At 42.8% G+C, this 23883-nt stretch overlaps 1 protein-coding gene across 1 annotated transcript in view; it reads right to left on the reverse strand.

Annotated features, from left to right (window-relative positions):
- Positions 1–23883, reverse strand: part of ADCY2 (adenylate cyclase 2) — a 424271-nt gene that overhangs the window by 136879 nt on the left and 263509 nt on the right. Inside the window, 1 exon segment of the mRNA XM_021077007.1 lies at positions 2030–2178. Coding sequence (XP_020932666.1) covers positions 2030–2178 — 149 coding nt within the window.

Consider the following 23883-nt stretch of genomic DNA (forward strand, 5'->3'; position numbering starts at 1 on the left):
GGAAGCTGGCTGTGTTCAGTCTGAGGACAGTGCCAGTGAAACACCCAAAAGGAAGATACCCAGTAGGTAGATGTGTAGAAAACTATGATTCAGTCCTGTGTCTTAGCACCGTGTAGATAGTCACCAGTCCTGAGTAACAGCTGGAGAGAACAGAGGAGCCAAGAGAGCCCGAGAAATGCTGTCATTTACAAAAGAGGATAGACTTAGGGAAGGGAAAACAACAAAGGAGACTGTAGAGAGAAAACAAAGGAGAAGCAAAGCCATTCAAACCAAGGAATAGATGTAGAATGCTTTAAGGGCAAGGGCGAGGCGAATGAGGCCAAGGATAACCAAGAGGTCAATGAAATAAGGATGCAGAAGGAACTCACACTCGGATTTCGAAGGAAAATAAAGGAAGTGGAGTTAGAGACTGGGGAAAATCTTTCAAGAATCTGGGCTATGAAATTCACGGAGGTAATTTCAGAGCTGGATGGTGGCGCTGGATTAAGGGCTTTGTGTTTCTCTTCAAAGATGGCAGGCGGGATTTGGAAGAAGGCAAAGACTCGGCAAAAGCAACTGGTGGTTACTCCCTTCACATTACAGATTCTTCAGTTCCTTCTCACCTCCTTATTACTATGATTATTATTACTGCTATTATCAGCAGCGAGTAAAGAGCTAGCAAGTGCCATTGCAAGAGAAAAACCATGTCCCTGAATGAATGGTCACAGCAACACTAAAAGTTATCAACTGCTCTCTTTGGTCTATAAACCTAATAATTCTCACTAAAAAAAAATCCCTCATCCCTGTATGCGCCATGCCTTGTGTTACTTCTTTGCTTATTATACCTGTCCTGTTTCAGGACAAAAAGGCCATATGTTTTCATATTTCTTTTAAAAATAATCGGTACTCCATGCCATTCAAGCTTTTTATTTTTATTTTTATTTTTATTTTTATTTTATTTTCCCACTGTACAGCAAGGGGGTCAGGTTATCCTTACATGTATACATTATAACTACAGTTTTCCCCCACCATTTCTTCTGTTGCAACATGAGTATCTAGACATAGTTCTCAATGCTATTCAGCAGGATCTCCTTGTAAATCTATTCTAGGTTGTGTCTGATAAGCCCAAGGCTTTTGTATTTTTAAGTATGCAGGTTATTTTAGGATCCTGAATATATTTTCTGAATTTAAATTGAATTCAATACCACAAGCATATTCGATACAATCTCTGAAGGCAGTTGAAGCTGCTCGGCCAACCGTTTGCCTTAGATAGTGTGGGAGTGGGCTCCCAAGGTGAGTCCACTGCTCTCCACCTCCAGTGCTCAGACCCTTGCTCACACTGTTCCTCTCATAATGGATAAGGCTGACTTTGTAAAGAACAGGATCCCGCAAAAATGACCAGAAATGACCTTTCAAGGCTAGATCATAAAAGATACAGCAGCTCCCGCCTGGCTCTCTCTTGGATCCTTCCGTCTGGGAAGCAAGTGGCCATGTTGTGAGGACACTCAAGCCACCTGTGAAGCAGCCCAATGATGAGGGACTGAGGCCTCCATGTAACAGGAAGTTATCCTGCTCACCAGGTGAGAAGCCACATCAGGAGCAGATCCCCCAGCAGCCTGGAGCCTCATGGGAAAGTCTACCCCAGAACCACCTGGTTAAGCTGTTCCCAAGCTGCCACCCACAGAAATTGTGAGATGTTTATTGTTCTTTAAAGACTTTAAGTTTGGGGATGATTTGTTACACAGAAGTTGATAAACAATACAGATAGTATGCAACCCTTTTCCAACTTCCTGAGCTTGGCGTGTCTTTGGTCATTTTTACAGGTCTCATTGCTCCTGGATGATATCATAGCTACTCAAAGACAGTCTGTGATCCTGTTTAGATACAGATGCATTTATCTTTACACATTTAGAATACCAGCAAGTGACTTATAATATTTCCCAAGATGAAAGGGGCACTGCTTTCATCAGAGACTGGTCTCAGGGGCCGGTTTTTAGACAGTGAGGGCTGGAAAGAGCAACTGCTGAGCAAGTCCAGCAGAGCAGCCTACCTGACATTGGTGTGTCGCTTGACATACAGGTTGTGGAAGTTGTTGGTGTTTTCCATTTGGCCGGCTTTGGGGCCCTGCAGCCGCTGAATGATCTCAGCTTTCATCTCCATGGCTATGTGCGCCGGCAGCAGGGACAGCAGAAGTCGCTCCTGAAACATGGGGTGAAAGAAAAACCAAAAGATGTGAGACCAAGGTCACATCTGAAGTCCTCACTGATGTGTAGTGGGGCCACTTTGAGGACTCTTCCCAATAAGGGAAAATACAGATTCTGGAAATACATAATGAAAAAAAATCAAATTTTCTAAGGTCAGAGTGCATTTGTGTATTATTTATTATTTATTGAGTTCTAAGTATGTGTTCCTCTATGTGGAGAATAAAGGAAGGCACAGCTATTTCCTCCAGAACATTATTTATCGTTTTTGATTTTAAAGTAGTGAAGCAGAAATAATATTAAAATACCAGAAACCAGGGGTCGTACTAAGATAGAAAACACTCATTTTCGCCTGCTTGTTCATTTGAGAGATAAAGCACAAGCTTTATTGCACTTTAGAAGGTCAACCAATATTTCACATGTCCTAAGTAAGACAGTCACATATTTTCAAATATTTCATTTCCTCTCTGGTGACTACCCAAGACTCTTAGTGATTCTAAACTATTATGAAGACAGTCAGAAATATTAGCTTCTGTAAAATGTCATCAGTGAGAAACTATAGTGGGACGCAAAGAAATGTAACATATGAGCTTTTCTTGTATTTTCAGTCTTTAAATTCTATAAATCGGGTGCCTGATAGCATGCAATACTATACATATTTTAATCCATACTTATTATGGTTAGGATGGCACTTTTCCATTCTTTAAGGAAACTATGCAATACTTTTTGAGAACAATTTCACAGAAGGGCAATCTCTGAAAGTTTATATTTATCCTAGAGTATTTTAAACATTAACTTGTTATAGAAAATATCATATTCTTCAGGTATTGCGGATTTAGCAACTGGTATTCAGTGTGTATAAATAAACATCTGTTGAACGAAATCTTTTTTTCCTTCTTCTATATTTTCTCTTTTGTTGTTAAAATAATTTTTTTTTTTGGTGTGGACAAAGTAGTGAGAGAGTAGAGTAGGAGGAGGGAAGCTGGGCTTCGCTCCCAGACTCTCAGGTCCAGGTATCTATTCCCGGGGTCCACCTCCCGGGCACATCACTTCGGGGTTGTTGGGAGTGTTCCCCAAGGGAGCAAAGGGTAGTCCAAGAGTGCATCTTGATGATGATGAAACGACCCTCATCACAGCCAATCCCCACCCTTCTCCAGGGAGAGACAGGTGCAAAGTCAACAGGAGACTGACTGTGCGCCTCAGGGGGCCCTTAGCACATAGTAGGGAGCATTTCTCCATAAACAGGCATAACTGAGTGTTGATCATTGGTTCCTTTCCTAATTCATTCCTTCAATAATTGACCCAATCAGAAAACCTCCACCATCACCCATTAAATGACAGATCCCTTGATAAATGCAAAGACAAATTAGAGTGTCCCTGATATCACATTGTTCATGATTTAGCAAGGGGCCTGCCTAAGTGCACAGTTATCAGATGAGCTTAAAGGACAGGCTGTGTTTGGAGGAAGCCACATACCTGGGACCTGGAAAAATAGAGAGGAACAACGGATCAGGAGGATCTGGCATGTGCCACATGCTCCCTGCAGCTCTCTTCATGTGAACCAGCTGAATCAAAACACAGCCCTGTCTGACTGGTGTTATTACCAACCTCCTTGCAGTGGAGGCAAAGGAGGCAGTTCGGTGAAGGGCAGGGAGCTAACACTTGCTGTCGCACCTGTCACACACCAAAGGGAATTTTGTTGGTACTTAAGAAAGTAAGAAAACACTTTTTCATTCATAATTATCTTTTCACTTTTTGTTAAATTCCCCTTGAGATGTTTCCATTTAAACTAAGAAATGAAATGGAGAAATCAAAAGTTTTTAATAAGGTAAATGTCCATATATACATCTGCAGAAATGTAAATTGATATAAATTGTACAAAATAATGAGGCTAATGTCTGATGTGGCCTCAAATATAAAAGAAATGAAATGCATGATGACATTAACAAAAAGATGAAATGGGAGTCAATGGAGTTAAAATGTTCTGAAGTCCTAGAATTTTTTGAGAAGTGGCAAAATAAAGTAATTCATATTAGACTGGAGTAAGTCCAGAGTGAATGCAATTTCCACGTTAACAACAAAGAGTTTGAAAAAAAAATATATGACTAACAGGCTAAGAGAAAATGGAAAAGAAATCCTTGATTATTCAATACAAATCAATAATGAAGAATCAAAGAAAACTAAAGACAGGTGGGACAAACAGAAAATAAATCATAAAATGACAGTTATCAGTCTACTGTATCTGAGATTATGTTAAATGTAAGTGGATTAATACTCCAACTGGCTAATGTTGTCAGACTGTGCTTGAAAAAGACTACTCACAATAAACATATCTTAAATATAACAATACAGAACTATCAAAAATAAAAAGATACATCAAAAAGAGATAAATTATAAAAATCTTAATAAAAAAAAGCAGTATAGCTATACCAATACCAGAAAAATACTGTAGCTATTTCAACCTTTAGGGAGAGGATTGACAAGTCCACATATTTTTAGAATTAAATTTTTAGTGGTGGGAGGGACATTATATTCTATTGTGGACATTGGTAATATAATTTCTCATGTGGTTCCTTCCATTCACAGAGACTGGTGGTGTGAAGGGCAGTGAAGTGAGGGTTTGTTTATTGCTCAATTTCTCAACTCCTGCAAGAGTGCCTGGAAAGTAGCATTTTCTCTGTGTAGTTTTTGAGTGAGTGAATGACTTCCTGTGCACTTTATCTGGGGCACAATAAAGAAAAATCTAATTTCAGAGCCTCTGTTCATTATTGGTACTGCTTATGGTAGAGACTTGGGTAGACAGTGCTTATGGTTTAAAATCTGATGAATAAACTTCTTGGTCATAAATACCAGTCCTGAGCAAAATTTGCATCAGTGATATTCACACAAAGGGAAATTTACCTATTCTGCAAAATAAGGCAGTGATGACTTTGGGTTTTTCTCTCTGGAAGACAATGATATTGTGGTATGGGGGAAGGAGTGAAAGGCTCATGGTGGGGGCGGGGACCGGGGAACAAAGAAATAGAAGATTTAAAGATTAAATAAGCAGCAATCTGGAATTCAATAACCAAAATAAATAAATCAGTAGAAGAAACCCATAGCAAATTATAGGAGAAAGATGAACAAATAAGTTCATCTGTGGAAGACAGACTAGTTAAAGACAGACTGATGTGGAAAAGAATAAAGAAAAAAGAGTGAAAAGAAATGAGGAGAGTCTAAGAGAACTCCGTGACAACCTTAAATGAACCAACATTTGCATTACAGGGGTGCCAGAAGGAGGATATAGAGAGAAAGGGCCAGAGAAAGTATTTGGAGATAATAGCTGAAAACTTCCCTAACACAGGAAAGAAATCACCCACTCAAATCCAGAAAGCACAATGAAAACAACCATATAAAATAAACCCAAGGAGGAGTACCCCAAGACATATTAGTCAAACGGACCAAAATTAAAGACAAAGAGAAAACATTGAGAGCAGCCAGGGAAAAGCAACAAATAACATTCAAGGGAACCCCAATAAGGTTATCAGCTGATTTTTCAGCAGAAACCCTCCAGGCCAGAAGGGAGTGGCATGATATACTTAAAGTGATGAAAGGAAAAAACCTCCAACCAAGAATAGTTTTCCCAGCAAGGTTCCCATTCATATTTGGAGGAGAAATCAAAAGCATTACAAACAAGCAAACGGTAAGAGAATTCAGCACCACTAAACCAGCTTTACAACAAATATGAAGGGACCTTCTCCTGATGGAAAAGAAAAGGCCACAACCAGAAGCAAGAAAATTACAAATGAGAAGGTTCACCTGTAAAGGCAAACATATAGCAAAGGTAGGAAATTATCCACACACAAATACAATATCAACATCAGCAATCACGAGACGAAATGGGTAAAAATGCACAATACTGGAGATGCATTTGCAATTAAGACACCAGAACTTAAAACAATATTGTACATATATATGAAAACCTCATGGTAACCACAAGCCAAAAACCTGCAATAGATACACTCATGAATTAAGACAAAACAATCCATACACAACTCTAAAGACAGTCAGAAAACTGAAAAAAAAAAAAAAAAAAAAGAAAGAAAGAAAAGCTGTGTCCTGGCCACACACAAATTGAGAGTGCAATACATCTGGCTGATGACCTAGTGTTCATACAAGCCTTCTCCCTCTTTGAACTCAGAACCCACATAAGACAGCGCAGTTTATTTTTTAAAATCAATGGCCATTCACTACCTTTTGTAATCTTAGTATAAAGAGCTCTTCCACCATCTACCCCTCTTTTGCTATTCACCTGCCACTTCATTTCATTCTTCTATGTTTTGGCTTCCATAACCAACCAGATGGTTAGACATTTGGGAAGTCTGAAAGTCATGAAACACAGGATATAGCCAAGGAAGTACTTAAATGAAAGACTTTGTTCCTTAAAGTTTGGAATTGAGTTATGCTAATTTTGCATTACTTCATTCAATTTCCGTAGCTACTGAGCACATGGTATGTTTTGAGTAACACTCTATGTACTGACTAACTTTGTATGGGGCGGTCATGGTTCCTACTTTCTGTTTATTGATCACTGTGCTGAATGATTGTGTGTGAGGTCAAAACATTCTAAAGGAGTCATAAAATTCCAAATCTATTTAAACAAATAGAGGGAATCTAGTGAGGAAAGTATGAACTTGCTGGCAACACGAACCAGACCTATCTGGTCACATTCTGAGACGGGGGGACAGCCCCAGAAGGTGGCAAAAGGAGGCATGCTACTATGAGATGCCATCAGATCTCCCTCCTAATCAAAGCGAGCAGACACTGAGTACACATTCGTTAACTTCTAAAACAGGGACAAGAATTGTTGGCATGTAGGGTGTAACACATCACAGATCTGGTCTAGGCCATCTACTTAGAAATCTCAGTGGAATCTGTGTGTTTACAGAGAGGTCTGATGATCGCTTAATTAGATTAAAACCAGTTTTTTACTTTCTGATGGGTGGTGGATGAGTCAAGGGCTAAGAAAAAAACAAAAGGCACCAGGTCACAATAGTTCTGCATTATTATCTCACGAGGATAACCTGTGTGTCCGTGTGGATTCAGTGCAGTCTTCTGCTGAACTGAAAGCTACCACTAGACTCTCCCAAAGTTTACATTCATTTCTAGTTGTGCTTTCTGGAGCTGATGCTGTTGGTGCCCTCACCATAGTCCCTCTGCCTTCCCTGGATTCCCCGGCAGCCTGTTCCTTCCTAAATCTGCAATTTCCTGTATCTCAACCAACGAGGAAGCAATTGATGGGCACATAGTTCAGCTTCAGTGGGCAGATCTGAGTATCTTCCATACGTCCTTCAGAAGGTCTCCAGGTGGACTGAACCCCTGTGGTCATCAGGGGTGCCTTTCATCAGCTGACCTCCCTCCCCGGTCCACTCCCTGGCTCTGCCACCTGGAACCACTTCTCAACTAAATGACCACAGCCACATCCTTGTCTTGAGGTTGCTTGGGGGTAAACCTAACAGGCATGTCTAAGCATCTTCTCTCTCCACCTATGTTCTGTAAGAAGAATACACTAAACCCTAAAGCACACAGAGCCAGCCTTTCCCGAAAGACAGATCCCACGAGCAAAAAAGATGAATCAAATATAGTAATTCTCTTTCATGCCCATAGCTTCATTTAATGACCAAATGTAAATCATGATCTTTATTTTAGTCCTAAATGGAGACAGATGACTGGCTTTTTATAGGTAGTTTGAAGAATACAGGAAAGAAACTCCATATGTTGTGTAAACCAAATTTTCCCTTTTATGTGTTAAAGAATCTGTGTGACGTTCGTTTGGAATAGAGATTTTGGTAACAGCCAAGAAAAGAACCCAAGGCTTCTCCGCTCTCACGTGACGCCGGCACCACCAGTGGACGGTGACACCTGTGATCAGAGCCCACGGCCAGGATCCGTGCTCGGGGGGTCTGCAACACGCCCTGCGGGTGACCATGGCATTGCGTCATGGGGAAGCCTTCAATCAGAGACTGTACTCGAATGTGGTGAGTGAAGGCACTTTTAAATATGTCTTCCTTCCCTTACAAAACGCTGAACAAAATCCCAATATTATGGCACACATGACACATTTCAGCTCAGTTCATAATCTGACAAGGTTATGTTTCCATTAATATCTCAGCTTTTTGCTCATGTGGCTTCATGCCCTGCCAAATTATCTGAAAGCAGCACATAAACTTAAGTGCTTAATATATCACATATAATCAAGCTATATTATTTCCATGTACATTAGAGAAATTCCTTCGGGGGACTTTGGAAAATGACGTTGTCACAAAACTGATTGATGCACATTATTAATATTTTTTTCTCTTCCTAGAAAAGATTATCTAACTACAGGGGATTTGGCTAATCTGGCCTATTCAAAGGTTATCCAATAAATAGCCTGGCCTTGGTTTGAGAGTTCCATTTCAACACATTCCCTTTATTAAACCTCTAATTATTCTTTATTAGCAATAATTTTTTTGGAGAATTTGTTCTCTTACATTGTAACTTGTGGAAAAGCTACAGCGCTCCTAAAGTTCAATGAATGACTGATCAAAATTCAGCCTGCTCTGTGCTCCAAAGTGTTTCTAATATCATGAAACAAAGCAGATATTTATATTTTTAGGCTATTTTTGAAATGGTTTTGGTTGATTATAAAATCCAATGTAAGCAAAGATGAGCTGTACTTAAATTTTGAGCTAAGATATAGTGAACTACATTATATCCTGTTCCTTCATTAAACCATGCATGTAATAAATAGTAAACTTGCTGCCCTTTGCTTTTCTCTCCTTGTCTCTTTCTCTCTTTATTTGCACATTAAGGTACCATTTACATACAGTAAACTCTCTCCCTTTTAGGTATACAGTTCTGTGAATTTTGACAAATGACTACAGTCAGGTAACCATGCCCACAATCAAGATGTCAAGTATTTCCATTATCCTTGAACCCTTTTATAGTCAATTCCCCTCCCACCACCTTCAAAAACTGTGAATCACTACATTGTACTCTTGTAACTTACATAATATTGTACGTCCACCATATCGCAATTAGAAAAACATAATGGGGGACCATTGCTCACCTAATAGAATGGCTAAATTTGCTGTACTCGTCAAAAGAGAGGGTGACAGTGACATGCTCTTTCATAAGAATTAAACAATTTTCTCTTTCAAAACTCTTATTTCTAATTAGTTCCTAGTGTATTTATTTATTTACTTATTTATTTACTGGCTACCCTAAGGCATATGGAGTTCCCAGGCCAGGGATCAATTGAAGCCACAGTTGAGACGTATGCTGCGGCTGTAGCAACACGCTGGATCCTTAGCCCACTGTGCTGGGCCAGGGATCAAGCCTGTGTCCCGGTGCTCCAGAGACACTGCAGATCCTGTTGCACCACAGCGGGACCTCATCTATTTAGTTCTTATTTTAACTGCAAGGCAGTGACATCAGGATGTAAAAGCAATTCAGGGAATAGAAGGAATATTGGTAAACATTATTCTTCTCCCAAGAGAAGGTGACACAGAGAAAGACCCTATGGTCCCTCCCTTCCCTGTCCTCCACCTGCCTTTTGTCTGTGGGAAAACTTCAGCCAAAGAAAAAGTTTAATCAGAAGTGGGAAAATGTAGAAACAAAGGAAAACAGCCAAATAAGACTAAACAATAATAATTTAGTCATTAAATAAAGTCAAGGACTTTTAGTTCCTCCGTAGGGGCCAGAGATTATATTCTGAGCCATATCCTTTGAGTCATTTTGTAGACACTGAAACCCACACCAAGTGGAAGAAGTTAAGCACCTGATGACCAAGCTATGGCCATGACATAGTTGGCATAATTCCTAGAACTGGTCTCAAAGAAATGCGAAAAAACCAGCCCTGGAGCTGACGCTTAACTGTCCTTAAAACAATCGAGATGATGTCGATCAGACCAGGGCATGAGCAACTTCAAGATGACCCTCGGAGATGACTGTGCTCTTGCTGCATGTAGCCCTTTCCTCTGCCTATAAACCCTGGAAACTGCCCTTTCAAAGCACTTGTCACTGGTTGTCAGGAAGAAGTCAGTTTTTGGACACACCTCTGCCCTCCCCATCGGTTGCTAAAATAAAGCAAGCTTCCCATTTCACCCACCTTGTCTTTTTATTGGCTTTAGAGCGATGAGCAGCCGGACGCCACCTACAGTAACATAAGTAGCTATCAGAATGAACAGACCCCAGATCCCTAAGCAGCCACTGTGTTCCATGCGGTGCTGAGGAGACGGATGATGTTATCTGACACTGTCCTGCAGGAGCAAAGGACCAGGTATCCATTCGGAAGAAAATGCTGAAAATTCTATACTTGGAAAATACCTGCCAAGGATGTGAATATATGTCAATAGCTTCCGCTAGTGCCTCTCTTCTCTTGCCGCCAGCTTCAAGTTCGAAGGTCTCAGAGAAGAAACATCCTCCACTGGCAACAACCTCGATCACCTGCATATCTCCAAAGTCAAGGTCTAGTAACAACTTCAATTTTTTTTTTGGCCATCCCCATGGCATGTGGAAGTTCCCCAACTAAGGATCAAACTCATGTCCCATCAGCGACCCAAGCTGCTGCAGTGACAATGCTGGTTCCTAACCCACTGTGCCACAAGGGAACGCCAAGCAACAACGGCTATGGGTGCTGTTTCTCATTATAAAATTTAACATGTTTCCCTTAGGTCCATCTTTAGAAATCCTGCTTCCCCCCAGTCAATAAGAACACATTTAATACTCTTACTATTTGAAAGGTCTTGCTTTATCTTTCTTTGACTTTTACAAAACAGGCAGTCTTCGTATTTACACATGATGGAAAGTAGCAGCCCTTTATAGTAGAAAGACCACCACGTAAGAGTAGATGTGAGTTCCTGCCTTTCTCTGCCATGACCTAGAGGACCTCAACTAAATCCCTCCAGCCTTTGAGCCCCGGTGTGGTTGTCTAAACGACAGGTCTATTAGACTTGGTGAGTGAGAGAGCTCCACCTCCATGTAAGTTCCTAGAGTTTTATGGAACCACACGAAGCCCTTTCTAGAATTTACCTCTCCTTGTTTACAGTCAAAGAATTGATGACACACAGGAAAGAACCCAAGTGCTCACAACCCAAAGCCATGGCCAAGATGGAAGAGGGACTTTGGGTTGTGAGCAAAGTCTGGATCCTGACAGAGAAGACGAAGAGGAAGCTGGGTTTGCTTCAGTTCTTGAAGAGTGACGTTGATGGACTGGAGGAGGAAGAAGAAGGGTCTTGAGTCCCGGTGTGCCGTAGTAATGGCCAGTGCTGGTGTGTAGGGAGGAAACGTGTTTATTACGCAGTTGAGGAAAATTGGCATGCTTTGTGCAAATTAGAGTCAATATGCACTTCAGCAAATAATTATTGCCTTTTACAAAACACTGCATTTTTTCACTGCATTCATGTATTGTTATCTCATTATAAAACTCAGTCACATTCAATTTCATCTAAATTTAAACATTTTTGACCAATACAAGGGCAAAATAGATTATGTATATGGCTTAGAGAGGGTAGCAGGAGGTGGAGAGTCAAGACCAGGTGAAACTTGTATTTTCCAATGTCATGGCACCTGACTGCTCCTTCCTCTTGCTCTGATTTGTGGATTGAGATGGCCAAGACATTTTGAGAGAACATAACATTAATAGAAGGTGGAAAGAAAGTAGCGATCAATTATATGTGATTACTCTCTAGTTAGCAGAAGTTGGGAAACCAAAGGCTAATGAAGTCAAGTGATGAATTCCGTCTCTAATCATAGGTAACAGTAAATTGATACTTTTAAACTTGAACTGTTTACCATCAACCAACAATTTGATTTTCAAAACAGAAGCTCTAGTAGAAAAAACACATTCCTCATAAGGAGAAAAATCTTCAATCCTTGGGTGGGAGAATATGAAGGTCCTAAGATAAGCGGTGCAGCTCTGTTCCTGGACACATGGCTGCACATGGCACTCAGAGCAAGGGTCGGTCCATGAGCATCGCACGCACCTCTCAGGCCGGCGTCCCCGCGAGGTCTTAGACAATACAACTCAACACCAGTGCTGTTCCATCGCTCAAACGGGATCCCATCATGCAGACCGACCTCCACACTCACATGCTATAAAGTGAAAAAAGGAAAGTGCTCCAGAGTGACATTGACTCTGGTCTGATGTGCCTCTTAAGGGTATCTGCCACAAGGAACACCCTCCAGCCTGAAGGAGGCAGATCCAGTTGAAGAAAATGGCAAAGAGAATGTACAAAGGCTGACCACACTGGATGCAGGAGGAAAGAAGCCCCATGAAGTACAGGTGGCCAGGTGATTTCTTCTGAGAAGAAGGACAGGGGGAGATGCCAACCATACCAACCACAGGTGGAGATGCTAAGAGGGTGTCAGTGTAATCCGTGGGATCAACTGTATTAAATGCTACAAGGAGTAACATGGACTGTTGTAATGTGCACATGGTCAGATAGTGCAGATAACAGATAACAATGGAGAAAACAGGGAACAATGCAGATAACAGATAACAATGCAGATAACAGGGAACAAAGTGTTTTAGACACAACCTGCAGGTACTAAACAATGGAAACACATGTTGACCCTTTCTTTGCCTCACTGACCCTGGGCTCGGCCACGTGGCCTGACCAATGACGTGTGAGGAGCACAGCATGTACTTCTTCTGAGCAGAAGCTTTCAGAGGCAGCATGAGGCTCACCCAGCTTTGCTTTGCCCCCTGCTTTGGGAACCAGAAAGTTCCCAGCTAGAGGCTACTCTGAGCCCGGGTCCCGCAAGTGATGCAAAGTGGCAGCCCACCCATGGGGGACAAATACAAGGTCACCTTTGGCATGAGCATTGCCAGGCCCTGCAATTTGGGGGCTATTTTTACTCTAGCTATTCGGCAGGTGCATCACCGTGAAGGGCACGTCCACAGCCCCATGTGCTCGGTCCTTGCAGGCACACCATTTTCACAGCTGTTCTGACTTGGTGAAATTTCACTTGGACACCTTGAGGTTGCTTTAAGGGGTGCTGGAATTACATGAAGAAAGAATTTCCATACTCAGTGGTCAGACATTCCTCCTCAGCTATAAAAGACACTTCTCTAAAAGATTTTTTCCTAAGGAAGAGCTGAAGCCATGAGCACTGACCCATTCTACTTAGCTACAGGATTCATCCTATTTCTAAACTCTCGTCTCTGTTCTCTAATCAAGTTTGTTCTCACTGGATGTGAAGCAATGGGGCTTTCATCAGCCAGTCACATGCTCCCACACCTGAGAGTGTTGGCATTGCAGTGTCACACAGAGGTGTTCACATATCAATATGAAAAGTCCTGGAAAAGAGCCCAGGAGTGTCCAGTGGGGTGCAGATCTGGCTCCCTGCTTGATCGTGGTGAGACTACGGGTTTACTCTGTTTATTCCCCGGCGGCTTGGGATTCTAGTCTGGAGTGGGCTGCTAGGTCTAAAGTGGATGTTTGGATTATGAAACCAAGATGAGCGTAAGAGGTGGCAGGGGTCACGGTGGGTACCACTCTGTGGAGCCCTGGAGGGGAGACCAGCTCCTTCAATGTTGCCACTAAGTTCGGCCTCAAAAATAGTCCATAAATGCACATCTGGGACATTCAGAATTGTTGATCAAAGAACAACAGACCTCTCATTTTCATGGATATGAACTTTCTCCTATTCTTCACGGGAAATGACAGAACCATTCTAGCTGAATGCCGCTGCGGTGCTCTTTTTTTAAAAAATTATCTTATTGAAGTACAGTTGTTTTACAATGTTGTGTTAATTTCTGCTGTAAAGTGATACAGTTATACATACATATATATGTGTATGTATAAAAATATTAAAAAAAATATTTTTTCCATTATGGTTTATCACAGGATACTGAAATAGTTCTCTGTGCTATACAGTAGGACCTCATTGTTTATCCATTCTATATGCGACAGTTTGCATCTACTAACCCCAAACTCCCAGCCCATCCCTCACTCACTCCCCTCCCCTTTGGCAAACAAAAGTCTGTTCTCTATGTCTGTGAGTCTGTTTCTGTTTTGCAGATAAGTTCAGCGATATTTTAGATTCGACATATAAGTGATGTCATATGGTATTTGTCTTTCTCTTTCTGACTTACTTCATTTAGTATGATAATCCATCCACTTAGTGTGTGCATCCATGTTGCTGCAAATGACATTATTTCATTCTTTTTTTATGGCTGTGTAGTATTCCATTGTATATATGTACCACATCTTCTTTATGCATTTATCTGTTGATGGACATTTGGGTTCTTTCCATGAACTGGCTGTGCTTTTCATTCAAGATTCTTCTCCCCATTCAACAAATATTTATTAACTGCTTTCCATGTATCAACTCCAAGCAATCTGTAATCATTATCTTGCTTAATTCTTTCCCAACCCCAATGAAGCAGGTATTATTACTTTCTTTACAAGGAGGAAACGGAAGATAAACTGGTTTGGGGACTTGCTAAGTATCAACTATCAGGCAGGTGGTGGAGTCAGGGGGTGTGAACCCATGGAGGCAGCCAGTGGGTAAAGATCTTCTTAACCAGTTTGCTAAACTACATCCAGAATAAGAGACGACATGTAAACAGGCACAAGAAGAAATAATCAGCCCGTGATGGGGAAGGATAATGTCCCACAGGGTAGTGTCTCTGGCTGGGACTGATTCCCCACTGTTTTTCTGTTTGTTTGGTTTGATTTGGTTTGGTTTGTTGTGGGGAGAAAAATCCTTCTCCCAACTGTGCTGAACTTGGGACCTGAACCCACAGCAAAGTCGCTCTTGGCCTGAGTCTCACAGGCTCCTCTGCGGTTGACAGCCCCCAGCCTCTTCCCACCACTCCCTCCAAGCCAAACCCCTGTCAGAGGTGCGTCAGGGCCACAATGGAGCACAGAGCAAAGCCTAGAGAATATCAGAAGGCTTTCCCTGAGCAGGGTGTGAAACCAAGATTTCTGGAAGAAACCCCTTGACATTTTCTCATGAACACAGGATGGAATCCTGAGACGGGCATTTATTTTTTTCTGGTATGAATGCACAGCTGAGTAGCTGGCTGGGAGAGGTGAACCCAGGACACCCCAGCACAGAGGTAGGTGTTCACATTTCTGCTTATTTGTCCTGAAAAAGAAAACCTCCAGAGAAAAGCCTCCAAAGTCAAAGCCCTGCAGATCCTACTCTTTAAATATTGTGTCTGCCCTCCAACAGTAATTGTCCCCTTGGGCGCCAAGGCGGTTGATACCAAGAGAGGCACCTGCCATATCTGCATAACATCAACTTTTTGGGGAAAGAATAATAAATGAGAAAAGAGAGCAGAACTGCACTAATTCTCGTTTTGCTAATCAAGCAATGTCCCGAGCTCCCTCAGGTACAAATTAAAGACACAAGCAGCAAATAGCACAGAAAATCATCGTGGCGAAAAAAAGGAAGCGCTCTCACATTCCCAGAATTCTCCTAAAAGTAACTCACATGAAATGACCAGGGTTCAAATTCAGGAATGAAAGTGCGCTTCATCTCAGCTGCAGTTTGTTGGGCTGTTGACTCGTTACACACATCATCTGTGAACTGATATTGTTGGCACATGATAATTGTTAAGTTTTGTCCTTAGAAAATGCATTCTTTGAAATCAGACTGCACCTTTTTTATTACGAAAGTATAGTTGATTTAACAACGTTTCTTCAATTTCTGTTGTACAGCCGAGGGACCGAATCACACAGTTTCCTGTGCTGTATAGTAGGGCCCCACTGCCCACCCTTTCCAAATGTAACAGTTCGCATCCAAGAACCCTGAAATGCCCATCCACCCACTCCCTCCCCACTCCCCCCGGGAACCACGAGGCTGCTCTCCTTGGCCATTATCTGTTTCTGTTTTATAGATAGGAGCATCTGTGCCATATTTTAGATTCCACAAACTAGTGATATCATATGGTATTTGTCTTTTCTTTCTGGCTTACTTAGTATGAGAATCTATAGTTCCATCCATGTTGCTGCAAATGGCATTGGTTTATCTTTTTTATGGCTCAGTAGTATTCCATTGTATATATGTCCCATATCGTCTTAATTCATTCATTTGTTGATGGACATTTAGGGTGTCTCCATGTCTTGGCTATTGTGATATTGTGACTAGCACAGCCATAAAGATAGGGGTGCATGTACCTTTTTCAATGAAAGTTTTGTCCAGATATATGCCTAGGAGTGGGATTGCTGGATCATATGGTAGTTCCATATTTAGTTTTGGAAGGAACCTCCATACTGTTTTCCATAGTGGTTGCAGCAATTTACATTCCCACCAACAGTGAAGGATGGTTCCCTTTTCTCCACACCCTCTCCGGTATTTATTTGTTGACTTGTTAAAGATGGCCATTCTGACTGGTATGAAGTGGTACCTCATCACATCAAAAAGAATAAAATACCTAAGAACAAACCTACCTAAAGAGACAAAAGGCTTATACTCTGAAAACTACAAGATGCTGACAAAAGAAATCAAAGATGCCACAAACAGATGGAAAGATCTATCATGCTCTTGGACTGGAAGAATCAATATTGTCCAAATGTTTATACTACCCAAGGCAATCTACAGATTCAATGCAATTCCTATCAAATTACCAAGAACATTCTTCACAGAACTAGAACAGAATATTTTTTTCTTTTTAATGACTGCACCTGTGGCATGTGGCAGCTCCCAGGCTAGGAGTCAAATCAGAGCTGCAGCTGCCAGCCTACACCACAGCCATGGCAACACAGGATCTTTGACCCACTGAATGAGGCCAAGAATCAAACCTGCTTCCTCGTGGACACTATGTCAGGTTATTAACCCACTAAGCCACAACGGGGAACTCCTGCACCTTTTCTTTCAAGGATTCTCCCATCTAAGTTTCACTAATGGTTCCATCTGTGGAGAGAATTACATCAAATATTAGCTAAAAACAGTGATTCTGGTTCAGGATCTCAGATACAACTGTTGGGGCTCAGAGCAGGGTCTGCCAAGATATGACATAGTGCATCCTGGTTATTTTTTTCTTTCTTTTTTTTAAAAGATTGTTTTGGCCAATTTGTCCTTGTGTGTGTGTGTCTTTTTAGGGCCACACCCGTGGCATGTGGAATTTCCCAGCCTAAGGGTCAAATCGGAGCTGTAGCTGCCCGCCAGCCACTGCTGCAGCAACGCAGGATCCCAGCCCCATCCATGACCTACACTGCACCTGGCAGCAACCCTGGATCCTTAACCCACTGAGCGAAGCCAGGGATCAAACCCATGTCCTCATGGATACTACTGAGGTTCTTAACCCGCTGAGCCACAAGGGGTTATTTTTATTTTTGGCTGCACCTGAGGCATGTGGAAGTTCCTGGGCCAGGAATCAAGCCCATACCACAGCAGTTACCCAAGCTGCTGTGGTGACAATGCCAGGGTTAATGCTTTAACCCTCTGTGCACAAAGGAACTCCCATTCTGGCTACTTTGAATTAAAGTTACTTGAGAAAGAGCCAGTGCAGAAAGGGCACTCCAACCCTCATCTGTCCCCTGAAAGCAAATAAATCTGCCATGAGGAGGGTACACTCCCAGCCCCAGGAGGCAGAGAGACATCCTTATCCCAGGGGACAGGGAATTCAGAGGAACCCCTATAAACAAACCTTGTTACTTCTTTAATTGACTTCCCTAATTCTGTTCAGATTCTTCACTAATTAAGCACCCAAGCCCAAGTTTCTTTGTCTTGTCAATACCTCACAAATGTATTGTTTCTTTGTTTTCTTCAAGTCTTATTGAATTTACAAGGCTGTGATAATTTCTGCGGTACAGCAAATTGACCCAGTCATACATATACACATATCCATTCTCTCTCAGATGCTTTTCCCACACAGATGATCACAGAATACTGGGTAGAGCTCTCTGTGCCACGCAGCAGGGCCCCACTGGCCAGTCATTCCATATACCTCAGTGTGCATATGCCCCCCAAGCCCCTAGTCCATCCCTCCCCCCACCACCAATCCTTGGGTAGCCAGAAGTGTTACAAAGTCTGTGAATCTGTCTCTGTTCTGCAAATGGATCACAAATGCATTGTTTCTTTGTGTAACAAAATATGGCCACTTCTTAGGTCTTATTTCTATGAGATCTCCATAGGTATGAACTGAATTTATAGTTTTTCTCCTGTTCATCTCTCTGGTGTCAATGTCATCAGTAGACCAGCCAAAAGCACTCAAGCACACAGCTACCTGACAAAGAAAAATAACTCATGGCTTGGAGCTTCTATGACTGAGGAAAAACATCTTGTAACAGAGTTTATTGCTAGCTACATATGATGATAACTCAAGTGTAAATCAACACAAGTAATGGATTGGGAAACCTTGATTTGGTGTCTTTGCTCTAACTCATTTATTTATTCTAAGCATACACGTTCTTTTTTAAAAATTTGTTATTGAAACAAGTGCTGGAGGGGTTGTGGAGAAAAGGGAACCCTTCTGCACTGTTGGTGGGAATGTCAACTGGTACAGCCACTATGGAGAACAGTTTGGAGATACCTGAGAAATCTATACATAGAACTTCCATATGACCCCACAATCCCACTCTTGGGCATCTATCTGGACAAAACTCTACTTAAAAGAGACACATGCACCCGCATGTTCATTGCAGCACTATTCACAATAGCCAGGACTGGAAACAACCCAAATGTCCATCGACAGATGATTGGATTTGGAAGATGTGGTATATATACACAATGGAATACTACCTAGCCATAAAAAAGAATGACATAATGCCATTTGCAGCAACATGGATGGAACTACAGAATCTCATACTGAGTGAAATGAGCCAGAAAGACAAAGACACTTCTAACTGGAATCTAATATCCAGCACAAATGAACATCTCCTCAGAAAAGAAAATCATGGACTTGGAGAAGAGACTTGTGGCTGCCTGATGGGCGGGGGAGGGAGTGGGAGGGATCGGGAGCTTGGGCTTATCAGACACAACCTAGAATAGATTTACAAGGAGATCCTGCTGAATAGCATTGAGAACTTTGTCTAGATACTCATGTTGCAACAGAAGAAAGGGTGGGGAAAAATGTAATTGTAATGTATACATGTAAGGATAACTTGATCCCCTTGCTGTACAGTGGGAAAAAAAATTGTTATTAAAGTATAGTTGCTTTACAATGCTGGGTCAATTTCTACTGTAGAGCGGTACAGTGATCCAGTCATCCATATGTATGACACATTCTCTTCTTCTGTCACATTCTCTTCCACCATGCCACATTCTTAAGAATTCACCACCAGGCATTACCAGATGCTTCCTGGTGGGTGGTGGCTGTAAAGACATCCCCTGATCGAGAACCACTGCTCTAAATGCGAGATTCCTCCTGGGGACCTCTAGCCTGACTTCTAGCCCCTATCGTTCTTCCCCTTCCTTCATCCCTTCCCTCCCTGGACTCCGTGGTCCCTCACTTCAATCACTTTCTTGTCCCCATCCTTCCAGGATGGAAGAGGACACTTCTCCAAGGCAATGCTCGGAAGTAATCAACACTTCTACCCACATGCCGTTGGTCAGAGGTCATCATAAAGGCTACCCTCCCCTCGAAGGGATGCTGGCACATGTCTTTGTTCAGGGTGGCATATGGCCAGGTAAAAATGTCCTCTTAGCACGGGAGAAGGCGAGGATGGGTGTTGGGAGAAAAACCAGTGCTGTCTGTCGCATGCAGAGAGCTCGAATGCTGCATTTCCCAGATGGGAGCCACCCCCATCCCTCCCACCCTCCCAGAGCATCCTTCTCCTCATTAGCTGTGTTCAGTCAAAGGCTGACCATCTGCCCAGCTGCCCAAGCAGAACCCCCCTCCTCGCGTGCTCCTTCCTCTTACCACTCACGTCCACCGAAGTGGTGAATGGTGACTCCTGCCCTTCCCACTGCAGAATTTGCCCCTTTCCCTCGACCTCCTGCTACTCCCCAGGTCTCAGCAGACGCTGCCATCCATCTGATGGGTAGATGGCCTCCTAAATGGGCTTCCCTCCTCCTGTGCTCCCCTCAGCCTCACCCTCTTCTTCTGCCGCAGAGGTCTTTCTAAAATGGGAAGCAGCCAAATCAGGCCAGTTCTGGCTCGGCAGGCTTCTACCAACCAATCCTGAACCCTCCCGTGTGTTATACGGCAGGCTCCGACACCAACCACCTCCTTCATCTCCTCCTCCACGGCTCTGAGCCTGTGGTCCAGCTCCTCTGAATCACATGCAGCCCCATCCTGGCACTGGGCTCACCTCCTGCCTGGAGGAGATGCTCCATCACCCTGTCCCACCTGCTCCATCACCACCGTCCTGCTAACTCTTCAGTCAAGCTTCTAATCACGCACCCACCCTCCTCCATCACCTCTCTGAGGGCTGTCTGGCTAGGTGTGGTGCGCTGATTTGGCATCCAGTGTTTACCCTCAAACTCTAACCAGCTGTTTACTTTCCTGCCTGAAGCTGTACATGCCGCTGTGCCCAAACCGTGTCTTCCTCAATATTGCGTTGCGGGTGTGGAACACAGAGCCGGGAAGACAGCAGACACTCCATAAACTTTTGTCTCCTCTCAGCTTCCATCATGTATACAAACGTATGATCGGGTCACTCCGCTGCACAGCAGAAACTGGCGCAACGTTGTAAATGAATTATACTTTAATAAGAAAAGTGATAAAAAATAAATTCTTTAAAAATGTGTCAGATGGACACGGGACGGGCTGCACGAGTGTGTGACGAATGTCTCATTACACGCTGAGTAACAGTGTGCCTCTTCAGTGATGGGAGTTGGGCGCGTGCCCTGGCCTTAGCGCCGTCACTCGTTCAGTGGATGGTGGGTAACTTCTCTGGCTGCCAGGGTCCGCCTAGTAGCTGGAGAGGTATTTAAGCATGTTTCTCTGCCTCTTCCACGTCGAGGTTTCTCCCACTCTAGCTTGTCGGGAAGAAATGGAGGACGTTCTTGAGTGCAGCACCAGGAAAGAAATTCATTTTGAATTTTGGGGGTAACTTTGAAAATCCTGTGATTGTCTCTAGTAGAAGATATGATAGAAGTATGTATATAATAGGTGTATGTGTGTATATATGTACTGTATGTAATATATGAGCATATATACCCATATCTACAGATACCGTTGTAACTATAGAAATATAGACATATATCTTTTTTTTTTTTTTTTTTCTGTGTATGGTCACACCTGCAGCATATGGAAGTTCCAAGGCTAGGGGTCAAATCGGAGCTGCAGCTGCACTCCACACCACAGCTGAGGCAATGCTGGATCCGAACCACATCTGGGACCTAAACTACAGCTTGCAGCAATGCTGCATCCTTAACCCACGGAGCAAGGCCAGGGATCAAACCCGCATCCTCGTAGAAACTATGTCAGGTTCCTAACCTGCCAAACCACAATGGGAGCTCCTAGACAGATATCTTTTAATTTTGTCTCAATAAACGTTAGCTGACATGCATGCATTTACATTTTTCATATATTTTTCTGAACGGTGTTCTCATGTCGGATCTTTCTAGAGCTGATGACACGGCACTCTCCTTTTCGTTATTCTGCAGGTGCAAATCTAAGGGCTCACGTAAATTACGTTGGCGAAGGCCACTCCTGTCTCTGCCTTCAGTGTGGAAGGTGCACAGCTCAGAGCACGGGGGAGAGGAGGGAAAAAGGATGAATAACTTATGAGCTGCAGCCCTGCCAAAGGGCACAGAGGGCAAGTTTTCTGCCAGAAAGCAAAACCCGAGATCAGCATGGGAATGAACGCCATGGCCAAGGACAAGATGCTACGTTACACTCAAAAGATGTATTTACCACCATATTGAAATTAACGACATCAACATACATACGCTTGGGGCGTCCCAAGTTCGTCATGCCAATAAAACACGTGTCAACCAGCAAATGCATTTTCAGGAGCACTACACCGACATGCGAAAGGCTGGCGTCTGCCCCGATACTGAGTCCTAGGCAGCGATGTCTAAGGAAAGAATCCAAGAGCATGCTGTTTCCCTGGGCTCCTGGGTCCACGCTGACTGGAGTTGACGCCTGCTTTGGATTAGGGATGCAGTTCAGTTATCTTCTGCTGCAAAACAAATCATCCCAAGACTGGTGGTTTGGATCAGTGATGTCTTTCTCCCCTACCCTGATCCCATTCCATGAGGCTGTGGATCAGCCGAAGGTTCCTTTGCTGGTTTTGCTGCAGGCCGGTCACGTGACTGTGTTTGGCTGGAAGGCTGGCTCGGATGGAAGGTCCAACGTGGGCCTTTCGTTGGTTTGGCAGTTGCTGCTGGCCGGCCTCTGGGTCTTGGTTCTCCCTGTGGCCACTCATCCTCCGTTAGGCTGGACTGGTTTCCTGACGGTGATATCAGGTCAGCAGTTCCAGAAATCAAGAGGGGATCTCGGGGCCCCCTAAGGCCTTAGCACAGAATTCATAGAGCATCAGTTTCCTATATTCTGTTGGTCAAAGCAAAAAACATGCCTGTCCCAATTCAAGGGATGGGGAAAAGTCGTGGTGTGTTCTATCAGACACAGACTGGGAGCCAGAGGCTTCCAAAATCCATGGTCCCAGGCCTGGTGGACTCAAGGGTTAAATCATTTCTAGGGGCTCTGGAGGCCCTGGGCCTCTCTGTGAGGACTCCGGGACCCAGGTCAAGTCGGGTCTCACCTACGCTGGACCCAAGTTGACTTTCTGTGAATTCACCTTGGGTCCAGCCTTGCCCACAACTATCTCTCGTCTCAGTCTTATTCCGAACACTTGCTCCAGGCTGGGCAGACACTCCAGAGGATAAGAAGGCAGACCAGCTCTGGGTGAGAATTGAGGAAAAGGCTACTTAATTCTGCCTACAGTGTTCCCATTTTGGCTTCCACCTCAAATGAACACTCGGGAAATAATTCTTAGAAATGCCTTTAAGCAAACAAGATAGACAATGGAAATTAAGCAGCTGTCTAGAAATGCAATGAGTCACTTTCAATTTATTTTAAGATTGTTTTAGACATAAATTCATATGAATTAGCTCAGTAAAAGAGGGTTTTAAAAAACTCATGTTGGTTTTTTGTCATGAAATAAAAATTTTAAAAATTGAATAGGATTAAAGAGATTTCTTAAATAAACAGTCTTGAAAGGAAAAGGAAAAAGTAATGAAATGGCATTTGGATGTGGTTCATAATTTTTTCTTAAGTGATCCATTGAAATATCTGGGAATGTTCTGTTCTGTTGAGTGATTTTTACTCAACTTCTTTTCTGGTAGCTGATAAAAGCATACCAGACCACACTACCCAAAGCAAGATGTTCTTTGCATGTAAAATATGCAATTATGATAGCGCAGAGGCATCCAAAGCATCCAATTCACTTGATGGACCTCAGACTCTTATTCAACTTGGATTCAAAATCATGAAACTCACATACAATAAAATGTGTGACCCTCAGTCATTTGTAGCCCAATACTGCAAGCTTACAGAATAAAAAAAAAAATCACACTTTAAAGTGCCAAAACATTTACAAAGTGAAACAGAATTATCTCTTCCCTTTCCAAATAATTATTTTTTAAAAAATCATGACAACAGACACTTGCATTTGCAAGTGTTCTACCACAGCTGTATGCTTCTATCAGTGCAAGCGGGCAGCCGCCAGCTATTCTCTGCTTCCAACAGCAACACACGATCAACAGCGGTAGTGATGACATCACTGACCTGGTGAGCTCACCGATCCCATCCACTCCGGTTACAAAAACTGGCCTA

Source organism: Sus scrofa, chromosome 16 (genome assembly GCF_000003025.6).
Source record: "Sus scrofa isolate TJ Tabasco breed Duroc chromosome 16, Sscrofa11.1, whole genome shotgun sequence".
In the NCBI taxonomy this organism is placed as follows: Eukaryota; Metazoa; Chordata; class Mammalia; order Artiodactyla; family Suidae; genus Sus; species Sus scrofa.